This window comes from Euphorbia lathyris, chromosome 8 (genome assembly GCF_963576675.1).
Source record: "Euphorbia lathyris chromosome 8, ddEupLath1.1, whole genome shotgun sequence".
NCBI classification, from domain to species: Eukaryota; Viridiplantae; Streptophyta; class Magnoliopsida; order Malpighiales; family Euphorbiaceae; genus Euphorbia; species Euphorbia lathyris.
Window position 1 is genome coordinate 5,787,241 of NC_088917.1, and position 21,543 is coordinate 5,808,783.

Consider the following 21,543-nt stretch of genomic DNA (forward strand, 5'->3'; position numbering starts at 1 on the left):
TATCAAAAAGTCTGCTAATATCATGTTAGGGGGTCCTATAATGTGTTTATAACAATTTAAGATATTGAAATTATATTTGCAAGTAATAATTATAATTTTATTATCTTTATTAATAAAGTGACATATAAAAACATGAGAGAATATAACAATAATTTTAAATATTCATATCATTTCATTTTCGGGTTAGTATATCAACCCTAACCCAATCCAAAAATTTGCATGTCAGTTTTGTGTTAATTCAAAAATGACACATTACCTGCTAATTTAACCCAAACACTAAAATTGCATGTAGATTTTGTATCGTGTATACTTTTTCCATCTCTAATTTTATTAGGGATGACAACGGGTAGGTATCCGCGGGTAGTGCCAATCCCAAACTCTTACCATTTTATTTTTTAATTACCCATACTCGTACCATTACCCTAACATGTATACTTTTTGCATCCCATACTCGTTCCATTTAATTCACGGTACCCCTTACCCGTTAAGAATCAATAAATAAAATAAAAAATATTACAAATTTAACAAAGTATAAATATAACAAATCATTCGTATAAAAATGAAACAAATTGAATCCTAATCAGTAAGAATAAAGTAGTTTAGTGGTTTCACCCAATGGTTGAAAAACAAAAGTTTAAAGTTCAAATCTCACATCTTATATTTTAAAAATAATAATATTTTTTTAATATATAAAATAGTTATGACGGATAACGGATATCCTAGGAGTATTCCTATACCCGTTCCATTACCCTAACGGGTAATAGTTTTGATCCCAAACCCTTTTATACAGAGTACGGATAGTCCCATTGGGTACCGTATCCGTTGCCAGCCATCCCTAAATTTTATACCTATGCACTTTAGATTAGATTAAAAAAAATAAAAATAGATTATGCACTTTGGAGAAAAAAAAAAAAAAAAACATAAACATAACAGGCTTGAGGAGTAAGTCAGCATCCCACGAAACAATAAAAACCTTCTGTTCTTCTTTCTTTGCACTGCTTCTTCTAATCTGCAAGTTTAATCTCTCCTTCTCACGATTTTCAGTTTTGATATCGCATTAACCAAGCCGATGGATCTCAACGCTCCTCACTCCATGGGTACTACTATCATCGGCGTCACTTATAACGGTGGCGTCGTCCTTGGTGCCGACTCTCGCACCAGCACGGGTACTTTTTCAGCTTTGATTTGCATTTTGATCGATTGATTGATTTAAATGATTCTTTCAATTCAAGCTGCAAAATAGAAAAAAGAACAGTGAATTTTGTGGATTTTTTTTTGACGGAATTCATAATCTGCGATGTGTTTTAGGGATGTATGTTGCAAATAGGGCGTCCGATAAAATTACTCAGCTTACCGACAATGTCTACATTTGCCGTTCTGGATCGGTAATATCCTCATCTCCCTCCCAAAGTTGGATTAATATGGAGATGATTGTCAGTTGCTACTGTAGTGTACTAATTTTTCTTGTTTGCTTCTTTTGCAGGCTGCAGATTCTCAAATTGTGTCCGATTATGTTCGCTACTTTCTTAATCAGCACACGTTAGTGTCTCTTTTATTTTTCTGAGTTGTTTCCAGCTTCCAAAAAGATTTTGCGCTATTTGTGTTTGTTAGTTAGGTTGTTTTCCTTGTGAGTTAATACACGACTGCCAGATAGCTTTGTAGTTATGTTCATTTTTCATTTACTCATTCTTTTGTGTGAACCATGAATTGCCATCTTATATAGAACGGAAGAAGACAATGACATGCTAAATGATTTTCAAATGTTGATGAATATTTTATAGTATATTGCTGCTTGAGCCCTGGGCTGTCGATTAGTGATAAAGTAAATAGCAAATAGTGGGTGATAGCTGAAGTTCGTTTAGGATAATTTCCATTATTAAAGAAATTATTTGATTCAAACAGTATACTTCCACAACTCAGCACGATTGGATGGTATTTTCTTGCACCGATCATTACATCATAAGAATTTAGAGCTAAAACCACTGTTGAGGAACAACAGACTGCACGAGTTAGGTGTCCGTTCAGACAATAGGCATTCAGGTAAGAGGCTGTTATTCCGCTTCAGAGACTCCTTGCATTCCCTGGCAAACTTGCTGACCTAGCTAAGAATCTATGCCCTGCCCTTTCTTTCAGTATGTGAAAAACTAAAGTACTCCTCTTTCACAGTCTCTTACTTCGCCTTCTTTGGGGGCTAAATACTATTTAACAGTTCTATTCTATCTGGCATGAGGACTCTACTACTTCGATGTTGGCCATAGCATAAAGTTTGTTGGTATTTAAGTTTATTATGGATAAGGTGTGTGGTTAATTTCATAAGCTACTATCTAGAAGCTGTCATTCATCAACCTTGTTATTTTGAACCTAAATTCACTGATGGTACAACATGCTTATATGTTAGTGTAGGTTGAAAAGTTCTATATATGCTGGCACATCACTGATCCTCAGAATATTCATGTAGTACATCTTTCTGTGTGTTTGGATTTTCTTAAGTGCTATCAGTGTTGAATCAACATGCTTATCTTTTCGTGAAGGTGGAAAAGTTCTATATCTGTTGGCATATTACTGATCCTCAAGTTAATCATTTAGTACAAATTTCTATGTTTGACTTGTTCATAATTTTGATTTAAAACTTTGTACAGGATACAGCTAGGGCAGCCTGCAACTGTCAAAGTTGCTGCAAATCTTGTCAGGCTTGTATCTTATAACAATAAGGTTTGTGTTTACTTTCCTGATTGATATGACTGAAATTTTCCAAGTATCCTTGTCCATACTGCTTGTGGTCATTGTTCTGCCCCCCCTAAATTTGCATTTGTTGCACCATTATCTGATATTATATCTAGACTTAGGAAGACCTATTTAATGAAAAATATGAGTTGTCGGGTTTGGGGATATATCTGCTGTTTAGGTTTGTTTGATGTGGATAGTACATAATGTTTCAGCCTCAGGGTTCATGCTTGGGTTTTTCTTTTCTAATAATTTATTTGGATTTTTGCAGAACATGCTAGAAACTGGCCTCATTGTTGGTGGATGGGACAAGTATGAAGGTGGAAAGATATATGGAGTTCCTCTTGGAGGAACATTAATAGAGCAACCTTTTGCCATTGGAGGTATATATTTCTCCCTCTACTCTTTGTACGAGAAATGGTACCCAATAGTTTGATGATGTAGGTCAGCTTCATTGCAAGTACCAAATAATCTCATTTCACTTTGATCACAGTTGCATGGGTTTCTATTCTTCTGTAAACATGTTAAAATCGTAGAGTTTGGTGCCGGCGTTTATGCTATAGTATTTCCTATTTGCTTGTCTATGTGTACACTGCACAATTATTTTGATGTAACATACTTTATCTAGTAAAACCGACTTTAGTAAAATTTTGAACCATTGGATTTTGGATCATAAGAATGAAATCGAGTTGTTAGTTGATAGATGATTTCTGGCTGGAGCCTTAGTCCAGATGTGGGAGCTTTTTACTTGAGCATAAGCTTCCACAGTCTTCATGTCTGCCTTATGTTATTATGTCAAGCGATTGTAAAGTCTCTATGTTAGAATTTGTAAGTTATTTTTTTTGCTTTTTCTTAAAAGACCTTAAAATGCACAATTACCTGCACAAACAGTCAGGGATGCTTTGCCAAGCTGTGTACAGACAATGAAGCACGTGACATGCCCATACCTAATGCACTACCCTTGAATAATTTAATAGTTTTGACTTATAGTCTTTGCACTTGTTAGGATATATGAGTTTGATACTTGTACATTCACTGTCTTTCCACTTTTCATTCATGAACATTCTTCTGGTAAGTTGTTTTCTGTTGATCATATGGAGTTATCCGGAAAGGAAATTCAATATGTTTCCTTGGTATGTACTAAGAATGTCGAAATGAGAGTGGAACTTCAGGGGACATTCTGATGGTACCAGGGATTGTTGAAATGGTGGAAGACTGACTTCTATATAGAATTTATGTTTAATAATTTAACTGATACGGGAGTTAGTTTTCTAAATTGCATTAATGTGGCACATTTAATTCTTTTTCATATGCTAATAACTATTGAATGATGGAAATTTTTATCAAATGACTATTATAATTCACCTGAATTCACTAAATTTTGCTGAAATGTATGATATGCTAATAACTGTTGAGAAAAATTGTACCTTTTTCCAGCATCACCTCTGGCCAATACCCGTGTTAGTGACTTTAAACACCATGATTTTCTTTTTCAATTATTTTCTGAACTCTTAAACATTTTAAAATGTGCCTGTACTTAAATTAACAAAATGATGGGTTTCACAGGATCTGGCTCAAGTTACCTGTATGGATTCTTCGACCAAATATGGAAAGATGGAATGACCAAAGAAGAAGCTGAGGTATGTAGCTTTTGATGCTTGCAAATGTAGACATTACACTTTAGTTAACTGTTAATACCACGGAACAGATTTGTAGAGAATTATCTTCGATGTTGACATGACTTGTCAGTATGGCATGTAATGTTACCTGTTGGAAACATTTTTTCCACTATCCGATTTAAGCTTTGACTGGTGAAGCACAACTTTAAAATGTTTAGCAAGTCTTTCTTCCCATATATGATCTTTGTTGCATGGACACTCCTCTTTAGTATTGTTTCGTGTCCGTGTCTGTTTCGTTTCTGTTGTTGTTTCAAGGCTATTTTATGAAGGTTATGATTTAGAAATAATGTTTCCTGTGTCCGTGTCCTTGCAACACAGTATGATTGATAAGTACGATTTTATGTTTAGAGAAGAATAAGCGCTGTAGTTTCCTAGTTTTTATGTTGCTTGATTAAGTAAAAGAAATTAAAAATATTCATGCTTAAGCTCTGAGTATAACTGAGAAGTTGGATGTTTTCTTGCAGCAATTACTAATTAGTGGTTAAGGCGGTTTGGTGAAGCTTCACTTTTAAAATGTTTAGCAAGTCTTTCTTCCCATAAATGAACTATGTTGCACGGACACTCCGCTTTAGTAGTGTTTTGTGTCTGTGTCGTTTCTGTTGTCGTTTCAATGCTATTTTATGAAGGTTATGTTTTAGAAATAATGTTTCCCATGTCCGTGCAACATAATATATGATTGATTAGTACGATTTTATGTTTAGAGAAGAATAAGCCCTATAGTTTCTTAGTTTTTACGTTGCTTGATTAAGTAAAAGAAATTTAAAAAATTCATGCTTAAGCTCTGATCAGAACTGAGAAGTTTGATGTTTTCTTGCAGCAATTAGTGGTTAAGGCAGTTTCCCTAGCCATAGCAAGAGATGGTGCTAGCGGTGGAGTCGTTCGCACTGTTGTTGTAAGATATACAGATCCATAAAGTTGTTCTCTTCTTTTTCTTAGGATGAAACTCTAATTCCAGTTAAATATTCATGTTATTTTCAGATAAACTCGGATGGAGTCACGAGGAACTTCTATGCTGGCGACTCACTTCCGTTGTGGCATGAAGAGTTGGAGCCTCATAATTCATTGTTTGAAATGCTAAGTGCCTCAAGTCCCGAACCGATGAACATATAATGAGTAGATGCAACAATGTTGCAGTGAAAAGAGACATAATTTAGTATTTTTGTTGCTACTGTTTATTATTCTCTGTTTCTTGCTCAAGTAGGATGGATTGTAATGCTTCTGCCAAAGGGAGTTTGTATTTTAGTTTAAATTGCTTAACTTGAATATTGAATGGATTTCTTCAGAGACTTTTCTTTCTTAAAGATTTACCTAATGTGTTTCTACTTCGTTATCATATTGAGTACGGCTGGCAATTCGTGTAAATGGGTATGAGTTGCGTTTGTGTCATGTTATAATTGTGTAATCGGATCCGTATCGTTCGCGTATCGTATCTGCGGATTGTATGGATTTCTTCAGACTTTTTCTTTCTGAAAGATTTACCTAATGTGTTTCTACTTTGTTATCATCTTGAGCAGGGCTGGCAATTCGTGTAAATGGGGTATGAGTTGCGTTTGTGTCATGATATAATCGTGTAATTGGATCTGTATTGTTCGTGTATTGTATCTGCGGGTTATATATAATTGTACTATCTCAGTGACATTTAAAAGTATAAGAGATATAATAGTAAATCTGAATATATATCCTTTTTGGATTAGTAAATTAATGTTAGCCATCAGAAGTTTAACTAAAAATCTAGTGAATCAATCTCTAACTTGTTAATATTACGTTGGATTGTTGGATTGTATAGTGTGTCGATAGGTGAGTTTGTTAGATCATCTGAAGTTATTTATTTTTTTTTTTTTGAAACCGATCATCTGAAGTTATTAAAGTGTATAAAATGGTGGATGTTTTTCACTTTATCAAAATCCACTCTACTCTTGTTTTACTCGATATATTAAACCAAAAATTGATATTAAGCTGCTTCGGCGTAGTTTATCTAAAGCTTGAAATTTATATAAATAAAACCAGCTAGTTTGATATATTAATTATTATATTTCTTAAAAAAATATTAATAATTATATATATTATATATTAAAACTAGGCCTAATACACAAATAACCCCCTGAACTTGTCCAAATATTGCAACTGCCCCCCTCACCTTTCAATTGTAACAACTTACCCCTTAAACTTGTCCAATTGTAAAACATAACCCCAAATTGGGAATTTTTTTACCCCGTATTTGAAGCAACCGTAAAAAAGTTTTTCCGGATGCGTATCACGCCAAAGATCTGATTATCATACTCCACGAGCGTTGCAGATTTTGTATTTCACATGTTTCTTCAATTGCAGTCCATGTCAGCAATTTGGGGTTGTGTTTTACAATTGGACAAGTTTAAGGGCTAAGTTGTTACAATTGGACAAGTTGTTACAATTGAAAGTTGAAGGGGGCAGTTGCAATATTTGGACAAGTTCAGGAGGTTATTTGTGTATTAGGCCTTAAAACTAAGATATTATTGTGTATGTTTAAAAAATAAAATAAAAAAGATAGTATAAGAATAAAAAAAATTAATATTATATAGATTATATATTAATATTAAGATACTATTGTGTATGCTTCAAAAAAAAAAAAACTATATTCATCAAAGAAAAAAAAACTATAAGAATAAAAAAGAATATAAAGAGTAAGTTTATTTGGGTTGGGTTCAAGGTTTAAATTTTGAGTAATTTATGTAGAAAATCATTTTTTATAAGCTATTTATAAGCGTAATATAAATTATTATGTTAAATTAAATACATTATTATTTTTAATATTTTTTTAGGATTTAAAATTTATGAATTAAGTCTAAATTTTTTAAATGTTGTCTTTGAATCGAATGCTAAATTAGTTGTTGGTGCGATTAATTCTGACCGACAAGATATTTCGGAGTTCGGTTTGACTGTTCAAGATTGCAGGGATATCATCAACTCGCATTCTGGTTTTGATTTGTGTTTTATTCATCGTTTAGCGAATAGGGCCGCTCATATTATGACTAGACGGGCTTATTCCAATGCTAACGATTATCTTTTCAATGTATTGTTTATATGGCTAGCATATGTTATTCGTAAGGACGCTGGTCCTACTATCTAATAAAGTTGAAATTCTAGTTAAAAAAATCTAATTTTTTTTTTTGAACCCAAAAGCGGCAATCTCATAAAACAAGAGGATTCACATCCTCAATAATAGTGTTTAACAACCATTCCGGAATTTTGGAAGATACAAAATCGCTAGCATTGGAATAGGCCTGCCTAGCTACCAGATGTGCAGCCCTATTCGCTAAACGAGGAATAAATGACAAATTAAAATCGGGATTGGATCCTAAAATAAATCGACAATCATGAATAAGAGAGCCAAACTCCGAAATATCTTTTTTGCTCGACAGAATCGCATCCACAACTGCTTTTGCATCAGACTCAAATTCAACATGTGTCTATGAACAACGCCCCATCAACATTACATTTAAATGAACCTAACGCTGGGGGCTTCCATTTCGGAGGGGGAATAGGATGAGGAAAGGAGAAACTGGATAATACCTGCGGGTGTATACGTGACGGGCCTGCTGCATCTGGCTGAACTGAATCTGACGCCTCAACCTGCTGCAGACGCCGGCATGGGTATGTTGGGACGTTGATTTGCCGGTGCCGTTGCCGCTCCACGGGGCTAACCGCCCTTGCGAAATGTTGCTGACGCTGCTGATCTACAGGTGGCTGGACAGAAGGAGTCGTGCCACTTAGCCGCTGCCGATCCGTGGTACTGACACTAACCCCTTGCTGGAACGCCCTCCAATCTCGGTACTCTTCAATTCCTAGCCGCCAACTTGTGTCCACTGGCCACCATTCCATATGCCATAAGACCCGGTTGCGATGATCCCAAATAGTCTTCAAGGCACAGCACATCCGGATGAGGTTGTCTTGATTTGATCTAGCCAGTTCACGCAGTAGCCAATTTGCAAGAGTTAGCCCTCCAATTTGAGGGATCGGTAAACCGGCTATCCTCCACAAATCACCTGCAAAGCTGCAATCAACAAATAAATGGTTAGCCGTTTCATCCTGCTCCACGCATACAGGGCACTCAATTGTGATGGGGACATGTCTTTGAGCCAGTCTAGCTCGTGTGGGTAAGCAATCTGAGCAAATTCGCCAGATAAACATTTTAAGATTAGGGGGAACCTCCAACCTCCAGAGCCTTCTCCAACCCTCACTTCCCAATGTCTCTTCCTCTCCCTTCATCCCTTCAATGTACCCTGAGCTCACAGTGTAATAACCATCCTTCGACCAGTGCCACACCCAAGTGTCCTCCCCGACATCAAAAGGTAGAATAATATCACAAATAGCATGAACCTCTGCTTCGCTAAAACACCCATACAGCCTATCCAGATCCCAGCCCTTCCCATTTTCGAGTAACAACTCAGCTACTTTCATATCCTGCATCCCAGGGACCAAAATTGAATTTATCCCGAAAGCTTCTAGATTGGGTACCCATGCGTCCTTCCAGACTCTAATAGATTTACCATCACCCACCCTCCATCTAAGCCCTTTTCTCAATAAACTCAAACCATTCCAAATACTTCTCCAAACCATACTAGGATTATTGCCTAATTTAGAGAAAAGTAAGTCCTCCCTTGGAAAATATTTTGCTTTGAAAATTCTACTTACTAGAGTATTTGGTTCATTTACCAACTTCCAACCCTGCTTCCCTAACAATGCCAAGTTAAACATGTGCAGGTCTTTAAAACCCATCCCTCCAAGATCCTTTGGCTGACATAATTTAGCCCAATCAAACCAATGGATGCTCCTTTTACCCTCTGGTTTCAAACCCCACCAGAAAGAATTCATCATCTTTTGAAGCTCATCACAAATAGACAAAGGTAAAAGGAACGTACTCATGCAAAAGGTAGGTAAAGCCTGAGCAACAGACTTAAGTAACACCTCTTTGCCAGCTTGTGAAAGGAATCTGAGACCCCAGGCTCCAAACTTTTGCCGCAGCCTATCCACCAGAAACTTGAAAATACGCCTTTTAGAGCGCCCTATGAGTGACGGGAGGCCTAAATATCTCCCCGTGTCCAAAGGGGTATGGACATGCAAGATACCTTTGATTTCATTTGCCAGTTCCGAGCTCACGTTCGAACTGAAGAAGATCCCTGACTTGGTTTGATTCACTGCTTGGCCTGATGCCCTCTCATACTCAGTCAAGATACTCAAAACCTTTCCTGCTTCCCTTGCCGAAGCTCCAAAGAACAAGAAACTGTCATCAGCGAAGAATAAGTGTGTGACCGACGGAGCTCTATGGCAGATGCGACAACCAGATATCAAACTCTCATTCTCAGCTCGTCTAATAAGTTTGGATAGAACTTCCGCACACAAGATGAAAAGGTAAGGTGAAAGTGGGTCTCCTTGCCTAAGGCCCCTGCCCGGGGTAATTTGATCAGTACATTCTCCATTTACTGCCACCCTATACCTAACTGTAGTAACACAGAGCATCATCCAATTGATCCAACACATCATTAAAGCCCATTCGAGACATTACCAGCTTCAAGAACCCCCAATCAACCCTATCATAGGCTTTGCTAATGTCAATTTTGAGAGCCACCTGCCTCTTCCTTCCTCTAGTCTGCCTTTTCATGAAATGAATGGTTTCAAAGGCCACTTGTACATTATCAATTATAGACCTTCCCGGGACAAAAGCAGATTGAGTATCCCCAATTATTCTAGGCAGGACCTCCTTCAATCGATTAGCCAAGGCCTTTGCAATTACTTTATACATCACATTACAAAAGAAATAGGGCGAAAATCTTTCAAAAAATCTAATTTTTTTAAATCATGATATTTAAAATTAATTTTGATAATGTAATTTTTATTATAATTATATATTTAATTTTAACGTAAAAAGCTTTGATTTTTAAGTTTGTATCCGAATTCAAGATCTGTATTTGGACTGAAACCCGGCCCAAACCCAAACCATAAAAAGTTATACATAGTCTTCGGCTTTCAAACATGAAAGTCATAATTATTATTTAATGAAAATATTACGCGCACAGCAAAACTAAATCTACAGTACAATGATGAATTCATCATCACCTGTGTCAGCGATTATGGAGCTGCCTCACAAAGTATTCGTCTATGGTAGCCTTTTGGCTGACGACGTCGTTCGCGCACTGCTGAACCGCGTTCCTCCATCCTCCGCCGCCATTCTCAACGACTTGTCCGTTTCTCTCTCTTTTCTTCTTCATGCTTTGTGTTATAGATGAATGAATGAATCCGATTCGATTTTAGGATTTGATCTTCGATTAAAGTGAATTTGATTGCATTTGCAGTCATAGGTTTAGCATTAGAGGCCGAGTTTATCCTGCAATTTTACCTGTTCAAAACAAGCGAGTCACCGGCAGGGTACGTACGCATTTCTTTTAATCTTTCTAGAGGTTTTCATTTCCTTCAAATGTAATTTCATTTTCTTTTATCTGTTGAATTCCAGGTCTTGTTTGGCATCACTGATTCTGAATTGGATATTTTAGATACATTTGAAGACGTCGAGTATCAGAGAACAACTGTTGATGTTTCGTTGACGGTATGATTGTTAAACTTACTCGATTACCTTGTTTTTAATTAATTATTTGTTCTTGTCTTCCTTGATTTTGGGCTTTTTGTTACTCATGAGTCATGGCTATTGAGAAGAACTTCCCTCACTCAAACTACGAGTTTTCGTGTAAAATTTTGGATCATCACACATTTAAATCAGCTTTTTAACTAAGTTCTTGATTTCGCATAGCAAATAGTCTTCTAGGAACATCTCAGTGCAAACACCTACCAATGTATATAGCAATTTGCAACTAGTAGACAAATGATTACTGAAATTTTAATTTGTCAGAAAAATTCAATTTATTCTATCACATTTTTTTATCTTTATTTCCTAACTTTATTGCTCTTATTTCCAAGTTATTTGTTATTCCTTTCAGTTTACAGCTATGTGAGCTAAAACCAAAATTGTAACAGTTAGCATTCTTTTGGACAGATGAAAATTCTTTAACTTCTCTAATGTTTGGGTTGTTTGCTCAGTTTAAGGAGATAGATACCAAACTTTATGTACTTTTGGGAATTCACCATGACATGATCTGTCATGTTTATTAGAACTTCAGATGATCCAAATCTTGATTGCATGACAAATAAACAAAGAATATCAAGCACATAAATAAATGGTGAAATCAAAATGGCAAAAGACAATCAGTAACCAAACTTTCTCATTTTGTTGATCATATTGATATGTACATAATTAATTGTATTTTTCTTTCTATTCAGACCTGAAGAATGCGAGATTTGGGGATGGAAGAGGGTAGCTATAGGGTCTTGTACATATATATAAATATATATACAGTGGCGAAGGAGGCGGAGCCAAGGAAGAGGGTCTGGGTTTTGCAATTGCAACACTCGTAGAGCCTCTTCTCAGGGGGATGACAGCCTGGAACCACCAATCCCAGGGTGGGTTCCAATGGCTGGGGTGGAACGGACTTTCCATGCACCCTGTCCCTCAGCTGCTTTCCCAGCTCTGCCACTGACTATGATAATTTAGAAACTTTGCTACATTTGGCATTACCAGAGATAATTTGTGGTGATATTTTGCAGGATGGTTCTCAGAAGTTACAAACATATACTTATGTTTGGGTCGATAAAAACGATCCCAGCTTGTTCGGGGAGTGGGATTTTGAGGTAAACTTCCTATTTATTCATTTTTTAATACACATGTGTTGCATATAGAAGTGATCTAAGTTTGATATATAGAGGTAAACTTTCCTCTAGTGATAGAATTGCACTGCTTTTCTGCATATGGAAACTACACAAGAATTGAGAGGGAAAAATAAAAATCAAGACTCTGGATCATTTGAACATGTATTGTTAGAATATAAATATAGATCCTTGCTTGTAGTATTACGTGAGAATTCAAATGAATCGTAGCTGCAATTGCTTGAAGTATTTTTCTGTCAGACAGGTAGCCATTATTCTTGTAGTATGCTGAATAAAGTCATATTTGATTGGGGATAGTGAATCATTCATTAGTTACATATTTTCTTTAGGTGAAAAATATGATATATCTCTCGGGTATATGACACCAGCGATCACTGAAATTTGGGGTTTGTTTTAAAAAGTTCGTAGAATTTCATTTTTTTCAATTACTGAACTTCATGTTTGATTTCAATAGTCATTTTTAGCCAATTTGTGTATAAAATCCCACCAGAATAATAGACGATAAACCAGTTGACTATATGCTAACTAAGGGCTATAGCGGACCATGATTTTTTTTTTTTTTGTGTGATTTTTGATGTGGCATCTGGCACACACGTGGCTGCCACATTTTCTGCCATGTTAGCCATACAAGTCAGACATGCCCGACAGTGGTGGAGGCAGCCTAGTACTTGGGGGCCGGAGCTCCCCCTACTCTGACAAATCTTGAGTAAGGTGCTGCCTCCGCCGGAATTGGCCCCCCTCTTCTCTTTGACTTTCTCTCTTTTGAAATCTGAAACCTTTTCTTTTTCTTTTCCAACCCTCCTTCCTCCGTTGACTGTGCCTCCAGCGTACGTCGAAGTCCGCCCCTCTCTTGCCACCCCACTGCAGGACTAAAATTAGCCCTTCCTAATATCAAATCCTAGCACCGCGAACATGACGTTTAGTTGGTATATAATCATCTGTTTTCAATACTCCACTGAATTTTTGTACACAAATTGGTCAGAATATTTTTGCTGAAATTTAGTGATTTTACAATAAGAAAATAAGAAAATGAAGTTTAGTGACTTTTGTTAAATAAACGCTAAACTTAAATGACCGTCTGTACATTTTACCCTATATTTCTCCCATGACATGATGTTTTCTTATGGATTAGTTTTATTTTTTTCCCTTCATTTTGTGACATTTCGATGTATTTATCAAAAGGAATGGAAAAGAACACACATGGATGATTTTCTTAAGATGACCATTGGTTTTGTGGAAGAACTAAAGCAGCCTGAATCAAAGCCTAGAGTAGCCACATATGAATCCTTCTTTCAGCAAGACGAGAAGAGTTCCTAGTCCTAACTAGGTACGTAAGCATAATCTGTAAATTCCACTATAAATTCTTATTGAAATTCGTGTTTTACTCCAGTATTGGAAATTGGTTGATCTATTCAGAAGTTATAACTTTAGCTTAAATCAAACTTTTATTTGATCTGTGTAGTATCCAAAATTTTGTTATTTACTCCATGGGGTATCATTTGATAATATTTGGTTCCTCGATTATGTGCATAGGCGGCATTTAATCCATTTTGAATGGAAAATTAACTGATTTGTTAATTTTTGCCAGTCGATATGCATGTAGCAATTGTGTTAATTTTTTTTTCATAGTCTTAATATGTGAATAAATAATAAATTAACTTTTTTCATATTTATTCACATATTAAGGTTAGGGAAAAGTATAAAAATAAACATTGTGATTTGGTTGATTTGCAAACATATATAATCCGCACGGGTTAGAAGTAGACAAACATGTAATTTGATGTTGATTTCGTTAGTATGTAGCATTTGTTTTAATTTTTTTCATAGTCTTAGTATGTGAATAAATTCTAAATTAATTTTCTTATTTATTCAAATATTAAGATTAAAGAAAGTACAAAAATAAACGTAGTGGTTTGGTTGATTTGTAAATATAATCCGCGCGGTTTAAAAGTAGACAAACATATACCTTGATGTTGATTCCGTTAGCATGTAGCAATTGTTTTAATTTTTTTTCATAGTCTTAATATGTGATTAAATTATAAATTAATTTTTTTCTTATTTATTCACATATTTAGGTTAAGGAAAGAACCCTTCCCCGAATCATTTCGGGACTAAGGCTTTGTTGTTGTTGTTGTTGTATTTAGGTTAAGGAAAGTACAAAAATAAACCTTGTGGTTTGGTTGATTTGCAAATATAATCCGCGCGATTTAAAAGTAGACAAATAGGTATATTGATGCTGATTCCGTTAGCATGTAGCAATTGTTTTAATTTTTTTTTTCATAGTCTTAATATGTGAATAAATTATAAATTAATTGTTTTCTTATTTATTCACGTATTAAGATTAAGGAAAGTATAAAAATAAACCTTGTGGTTTGGTTGATTTGCAAATATAATCCGCACGGTTTAAAAGTAGACAAACATGTACCTTGATGTTGATTCTATTAGCATGTAGCAATTGTTTTAATTTTTTTTCATAGTCTTAATATGTGAATAGATAATAGGTTAGGGAAAAGTACAAAAATAAACTTTGTGGTTTGGTTGATTTGCAAATATAATCCGTGTGGATTAAAAGTAGAGAATGAGTACTTTGAGATTGATTCTGTTAGCAAAGACACTCAAAATTACTAACACTTTGAGATTGAGATCAAAAACATTACCCTGGTACCTGCCATAACATTTTTATATATTAATAAATATCATTGTTTTTTTCAGAAGTAAGACGTGAGATTTGAACTCGACCTTTTGTTTTTCAACCATTGAGTGATATCATTAAGCTACTTTATTCTGATTAATTAAAGTTCAATCTGTTCAATTTTTAGATATATAGATGATTTATTAAATTTATACTTTGTTAAATTTGTAATATTTTTTTGTTTTATTTATTGATTCTTACCGGGTAAGGTTACTCGTGAATTAAATGGAACGGGTATGGGATGCAAAAAGTATACCCGTTAGGGTAATGAGACGGGTACAGGTAATTCAAAAATAAAAGGGTAAGGGTTTGGGATTGGCATTACCCGCTGGTACCCTACCCGTTGCCATCCCTACCCCTCACCGTTGCCACCCCTCCTCGCCTCTTTCTCTCTCATGTTACAAAAAACTTAGTTGTTTTGGATTCTTATCAGAATTTTACATGCAGAGAGCATTGCAGTTACATTTACTTTGCAAGCCACACAAGCTACCATTCAAATCCAGCAAACAACAACCCAAATAATCCTAAACATGAAATTAAGCATTCTTCGATAGAGATATCAGGTTCTAATCGTATCAATTCTGAAAATATAGACGATGCTGCTACAGCTTTAGGGGGTTTAATCCGTTACAAAATGAACCAGAGATTCTATTCTACCGCCATTGATATGATTTTCTGATATGGATTAGACCCTCCTGAAGCTGTAGGAGTAACAGTTATACTTTCAGAATTGATACGATTAGAATATGATGTCTCCATTGAAGGATGCGTAATTTCATGTTTAGGATTATTATTCTGGGTTGTTTGCTGGATTTGAATAGTAGCCTGTGCGGCTTGCAAAGCAACTGCAAAGCTCTATACATGTAACATTCCGATAGAAATCCTAAACAACTAAGGGTACGTTTGGTATGACGTAATGCAATGTAATGTAATCAAACTTGTAATGTAATGGAATGGAATAATGTATCCATTACCTTGTTTGGTTGACAAATTAATTTTATTTTATGAAATGTAATTACCATTACGATACTTATATTTGTTTAGTTAAATGTAATTATAAAATTTTATTTATACAATTAAACTCAACAAAAAACATGAAAGCGTGAAAAATGAGAAAAACAAGAAAAATATGAGTTGCAATTTCTGTTTTTTTTTTTTTGTGTTTTTCATTTTTTCATGTTTTTTTTTCCATTTTTATGTTTTTCTAGTTTTTTTGTTTTATCATTTAATAAAAATTGTCCATAATAAATATTAATAATAAAAATACAAGAGTTAGTCGTAATGAGGATTCATGCCTATTCTTTATGTAATGGTGATTCATCAATTTGTAAACAAAAATTGAATGATGTATTTGTGATTCCATTACAACAAAAATATTTGGCTAATCCAAACATGGTAATGAGCCTCCATTGTAGTGGGCATTTCATTATAGCATTCATTACGTCGTACCAAACAGGGTCTAAAATTTTTTTTTTTTTGTAACATGAGAGAGAAAGAGGTGAGGTGAGAGAGAGAGAGAGTGAGTTGAGGGAGATGACGATGTCTTAATGAATGAAGGGTGAGGTGTAGGAGAGAGGAAGAAATTAAATGAATGAAATAAATGAAAGACAAAAATACCTCTTTGAATTTTTTTATCAGATTTGCCACGTCATTGTTTTCTAACAGTGTTAGTAATTTTGAATGTCTCTACTAATGGAATAACTTCAAGGTATCTGTTTGTCAACTTTTAAACCACGCAGTTTATGTTTGCAATCTATCTAACCACAAAGTTTATTTTTGTACTGCTCCCTTAAGTTCATCTGGATGGCCAGAATAGATCCCGTCTCCTCTAGGAAGGTGGAGGGAGATGCATCATCTATATCTACTACTTGTACTATCTCTGAAGAAACTAGAGCCGTAATTATGGGCACCGTAATATCCCCAGTAGTTGGTGGCACCCCTATTGGCTCCATCGTATTGTTCATCGTGAACCTCTACTTATCAAGAGTCAACGCTCACTGCACCAATTTGATAACAACACTTCCTTTATTTGATGGTATCTTCGTCACTGGAGAGATGCCGCTGGGTTCACTGTGGCACCTCCAATGATAAAGTCAATAATGGAATTTGAGATTAATAGACATTGAAAAGTATTCAGGAGAATGTTGTTAACTTACTTGTAAAGATGTCCTGATGGGGGTATACATACTCCCTTTTGTAACGTGTTTGTCTTAATTGAGCTTAATTTTCATTAATCCTCCTATTAATTGTCATTAGTCATTCTTCTAGAAGGAATAACAGTTTGTCATTATTCCTCATTATAGAAGGAATAACTACTTAGAAGGAATACCAGTTTTGTCATTACTCCTATTAATTGTCATTATTCCTCATTCTAGAAGAAATAACGGTTAATGACATCATTTACAAATTTAAATGTTACCAACTTGCTTATTTGGAACAAATAACCCCTCAAATGCCACATGTCAGCGTGTGATTGACATCACGTGATAGTAAGGGATTACTTGTAACATTTTAAACTTCCAATCACGCGCCACCACATAGCATTTGAGAGGTTATTTGTTCCAAATAAGCAAGTTGAAGGGGTTAGTTGGAACGTGTTGAAATTTATGGGTCAATTGAAGTTTTTAGACAATTTGGAGGGTTGGGGATGTATTATGCCATTTCTTTTTAAAATAATTATCTTGTATACTGTCACGTATAAAAAAATTTCATGTTGTCAGAATTAACAAATTAATTAAATTTTTATCCAAAATGAGTTAAATGTTACAAATGAGATGGTAAATATTACCAAATAATACCTTATTGAGTAAATGTTAAGATTTTAGATACCATGAGGTTAAATATGCCTTTATTCCTTTTATAATAACTAATTATGTTATGGGGTTTATATTGTTCTTGATGTAATGCTGAACTCACATTAATACGTGAAACAACTTGGAAATCATAAATATCAATATTTTTAAAGATATAAACAAATATAAGGGATAATGGCCAAAATTAACCTAGCGTTTCAAGAAAAGTGCAGATTTAGCTCTAACGTATGAAATTATGTAAATTTAATGCTAACGTTTTTAAGAAAGATGAATTTTAGCTATGAGTATCGAAAATTTGAAAAGACCGATTTGACTGTTATTTAACTCTCATATTGGACATTCCAAATAAGTTTGTCAATAAATTGAAGCAGTTCAGTACATTTTTGGTTGAGTTTTTTTTTTTGTAACTATATTAATAACACAATAAATATTTTAGACAATTTGATAAATTTTTTTGTATTTAACTTATATGTAGTGGATTTAGTTTTTAGCGTTTTAATAGAATTTTTGTAATTTTGTTAGTAATACATTAAATATCTAAAACATAATTGATATTTGGAAGGTCTGAAGTGATAGTTAAATACTAGTCAAACCAGCTCTTTTTTAGTTTTCGGTAACGTAAGGATAAAATTGATACTACTTGGAAATGATAGGGTTAAATTTGCACAATTTCATACGTTAAGGCTAAATTTGCACTTCACTTAAGATGTTAGGATTAAATTTGACCTTTATCCTGAAAAGTACCTAACATTTTTAGGATTAAAGCGAATTTGAATATTATCAATGGATCTTTAATATTTGAGCTTGCCAATATACTCTTCTATCAGCAATTGTATTTCAAGGGACATTGATGTATTTAGGGGTCGGGAGGGGTTTTAGCATCTATTAGTTGTTGAAAAACTATAATAAACCTAAAGGTGTTTAAAAATTGAACTGGATTAAAATAATCGACCAGATCGATGAAGCTTGTTTTTTTAGTCTACGATGGAATCTGTACTTGCCATCTAGATGAGGTCTTCCATTCCCAGTGATCTTTCGAGCCCCTAACTTCTAGTTTTTTCACCGCTACTGTTGAGTTCACTAATGCAAAAAGGCTCTTTGACAATGATTTTTTTGCCTATTAGGGTCGGTTCTAAAATCATTGCCAATGACTAGCGATGCCATTTCCCGGCATTGGTTGTACATCTGGCGCCAAAGATAAGATCATTGGCAATACTTTTTATTTCAAACCGTTGCCAAAGACCACATCAGCGCTCGTACAACACGTGTTGAAGATCAATGTCATTAGTTTTTATTTTTAAACCGATGCCAAAGGTTAGATTTTTGGCAACAATTTACATTTGGAACTGATGCCAAAGATCATAGTGCGCGTCCTGAAGATCAATGCCATCAGTTTTTATTCTAAAACCGATGCCAAAAGAAAGATCTTTGATAATGGTTTACATTTAAAACTGATGTCAAAAGCCATAAAGTGTGTGCTGAAGATCTATGGCATCAATGTTTGATTTAATGTATTTTTTCCTTTTTTAGAGCCTCTTCATGAACTAACGTGTTCTTTTTCTTTTATTCCACAAGCCAAAGTGTATACTGTTGGCCTGATATGACAATATAAATGCTAGAGAGGGGTGAATAGTATTTATTACATTTTAAAACTTATATCTTTTACTTATTAAAAATTTGCTCAATAGTGTTGATTTTTACCCTTATACAAATATTTGCTGAATTAGATAAATGTATAAATCAAGTACTTTTTTTATAAAAGATATTTGTTATTATCTTTAAAACCTTTTAAGCAAATATAATAAATATTATCATAGTGAAATATTTGCAATCAAAATATAAAGACAATAAGTAAAAAGAGTAGGGATAGAAAAGTTCAGCCACGCGATTTATCGAGGTTTCGCAACTATGCCCTATGTCTTGTCCCCGAGAGAACCTCTCGAGATTTTTACTGTGATTTTTTTAATGGGCAAGAATCAAGCTTGCGGGCCTATTACAACCTAAAAGCTACCTAAGTGAATATCTCTCTGATATCCACTTCTCTCAAACTTACCGAGTGTTTGAGAAACTCTTCTCTCAATTTTTAACGAGCTAAACCGAGAAAAACTCACCCCTCAATTTTTACAGAGCTTAATTGAGAAGCTGTTACAACCTAACCCAGTTTTACTAGGAGATAGTGAGAACCTAACAAAGACTCAAGCTACATACTTGATCTTTCTCACAAATATGAAAGAATGTATCTAACACTCTCATCTCTTTTATCTCTCTAGGAAGGAAAGAAGAATGAATGGAAGACAAGTAAAGCTTTAAGCACAAGGTGGAACTTCTTCAACAATGAAGCTTTCTTTTCTTCACCAACAATTTTGAATTCTTCCCCCAACCTTATAATGAGAATTGCCTCTCTATTTATAGGCAAATGAATAATGGTGATGTAGCATTTTTTTTATCAAGGATCCAAAGTGTAATTTGTAATCAACTTTATCTGTAAATATTACCTTTGGTTCTTGCAAAAATAGACAATTACATTTCGGCCATATAAGACAAAAAGAAAAGTTGACTTTCAAGTTAGCCTTAACTTTAGTGTTACTTAAACATGTAAGTTAGTGTTCCTTAAACATGTACTTTAACACGAACATTTGCACAAATATTTCCGAATGTTGGTACGAATATTTTCCCGAACATCAGTATAAATATGTTCCCAAACATTGGTATATAATTCGGCCAATGTATTTCCGTATAAAAGTAATCAACTTACTTTGAATAAATAAATATACTTTTATGAATGAATGATTTTTAATCAAACATACTTATCTATTTTTTGGCCTTAATATGCATGTATATAATATACTTAATAATATTAAACAAATGATATACTAAATATGCCATTTAGTCTATTAATGTTTGATTTGAATATTATAAAGTGTATCATATAATAAAGCATGTCATGTATATGCGTGTGTGTATATATATATATATATAATTATTATTGAGTGTGAGATTTAATCTTCATTTAAATACTCAATAATAATTCGCTTGTACTAAGTCTTATGTTTAGATGTAATAGTGGAATATTATTATCTAAAACTTAATATGATTAATTAAAATATAATTACCTGTCTGAAAATATAATCGTCTGATTATCAAAACCGGATAATTAACACATGCATCATCCAATAAATAATATAATACACTCATACAGAAAGAAATGCAAGACAGAAATGGGTTATCAACAAACTTATACAATGAAACAACACCAAAAATAAAAGAGAGAATACACAGACAAGGAAAATAAAGATGAAATGATATGGTGCGAGCAACCAATTAAAAAGACAACTTGCTTGATTAGGTGAAATAGCTATTACCTTTCTCAATTTAGAGATAACATCCTTCATTGTTGGGTCTTTTTCTCGGATCTGGTTGTATACATTCTTAGATCACCCCGTAGACTATGTCCAGTTGATTGTCTGGGTATCATTCAAATATTCAACAGCTTGCAAGGTTCACATTTTTTATGCCTAATTAATCAATATTCCCTCTGTTATATCAAATCTCAAAACAAACCGAATGCTTTTAGATTGTAGAATTACTCATTTCTCTAAGGGCCCTTGTTCTTTCGAGTATGACAGCTTCCCTAATATGATCTCAAGCAACATAATCCCAAAACAATACATATTTGTGTCTGGATTAACCATTGGTGGCAAGATAGAATGCTTTGAGTAACTATCATCGGAGATTTTTGGCCTTGGTCGCAGTGGCGAGAAACATACCTCTCCAACCTGATTAAAGTCATTCTATTCATAATGATAGTAGGAGAAAGAAAGATGTAACACATTAAGCCAACCTATCAGAAGGGATATATGTGAATATTTACCTTAGCAGCATA

The 21,543-nt window shown here is 34.3% G+C and overlaps 2 protein-coding genes across 5 annotated transcripts; both read left to right on the plus strand.

Annotated features, from left to right (window-relative positions):
* Positions 1–937: 937 nt before the first annotated feature.
* Positions 938–5,710, plus strand: LOC136203681 (proteasome subunit beta type-6). Its single transcript, XM_065994882.1, has 8 exons — positions 938–1,166; positions 1,309–1,385; positions 1,484–1,539; positions 2,640–2,712; positions 2,996–3,107; positions 4,291–4,364; positions 5,221–5,295; positions 5,382–5,710. Exons 1-8 carry the CDS (start codon positions 1,070–1,072, stop codon positions 5,511–5,513), a joined length of 696 nt encoding a protein of 231 aa, XP_065850954.1. The 5' UTR covers positions 938–1,069; the 3' UTR covers positions 5,514–5,710.
* A 4,714-nt stretch (positions 5,711–10,424) lies between these two features.
* LOC136203375 (AIG2-like protein D) lies at positions 10,425–20,188 on the plus strand. Of its 4 annotated transcripts, none has more exons than XM_065994504.1 (6): positions 10,425–10,620; positions 10,733–10,805; positions 10,891–10,983; positions 12,036–12,119; positions 13,338–13,482; positions 19,931–20,188. In XM_065994504.1, the coding sequence occupies exons 1-5, from the start codon at positions 10,478–10,480 to the stop codon at positions 13,470–13,472; spliced, it is 528 nt and encodes a 175-aa protein (XP_065850576.1). In that variant the 5' UTR covers positions 10,425–10,477; the 3' UTR covers positions 13,473–13,482; positions 19,931–20,188. The 4 variants fall into 4 exon arrangements, with proteins under 4 accessions (XP_065850576.1, XP_065850575.1, XP_065850577.1 ...); XM_065994503.1 differs by lacking the exon at positions 19,931–20,188 and adding an exon at positions 16,642–17,081; XM_065994505.1 differs by lacking the exon at positions 19,931–20,188 and adding an exon at positions 14,868–15,004.
* Positions 20,189–21,543: the final 1,355 nt, after the last annotated feature.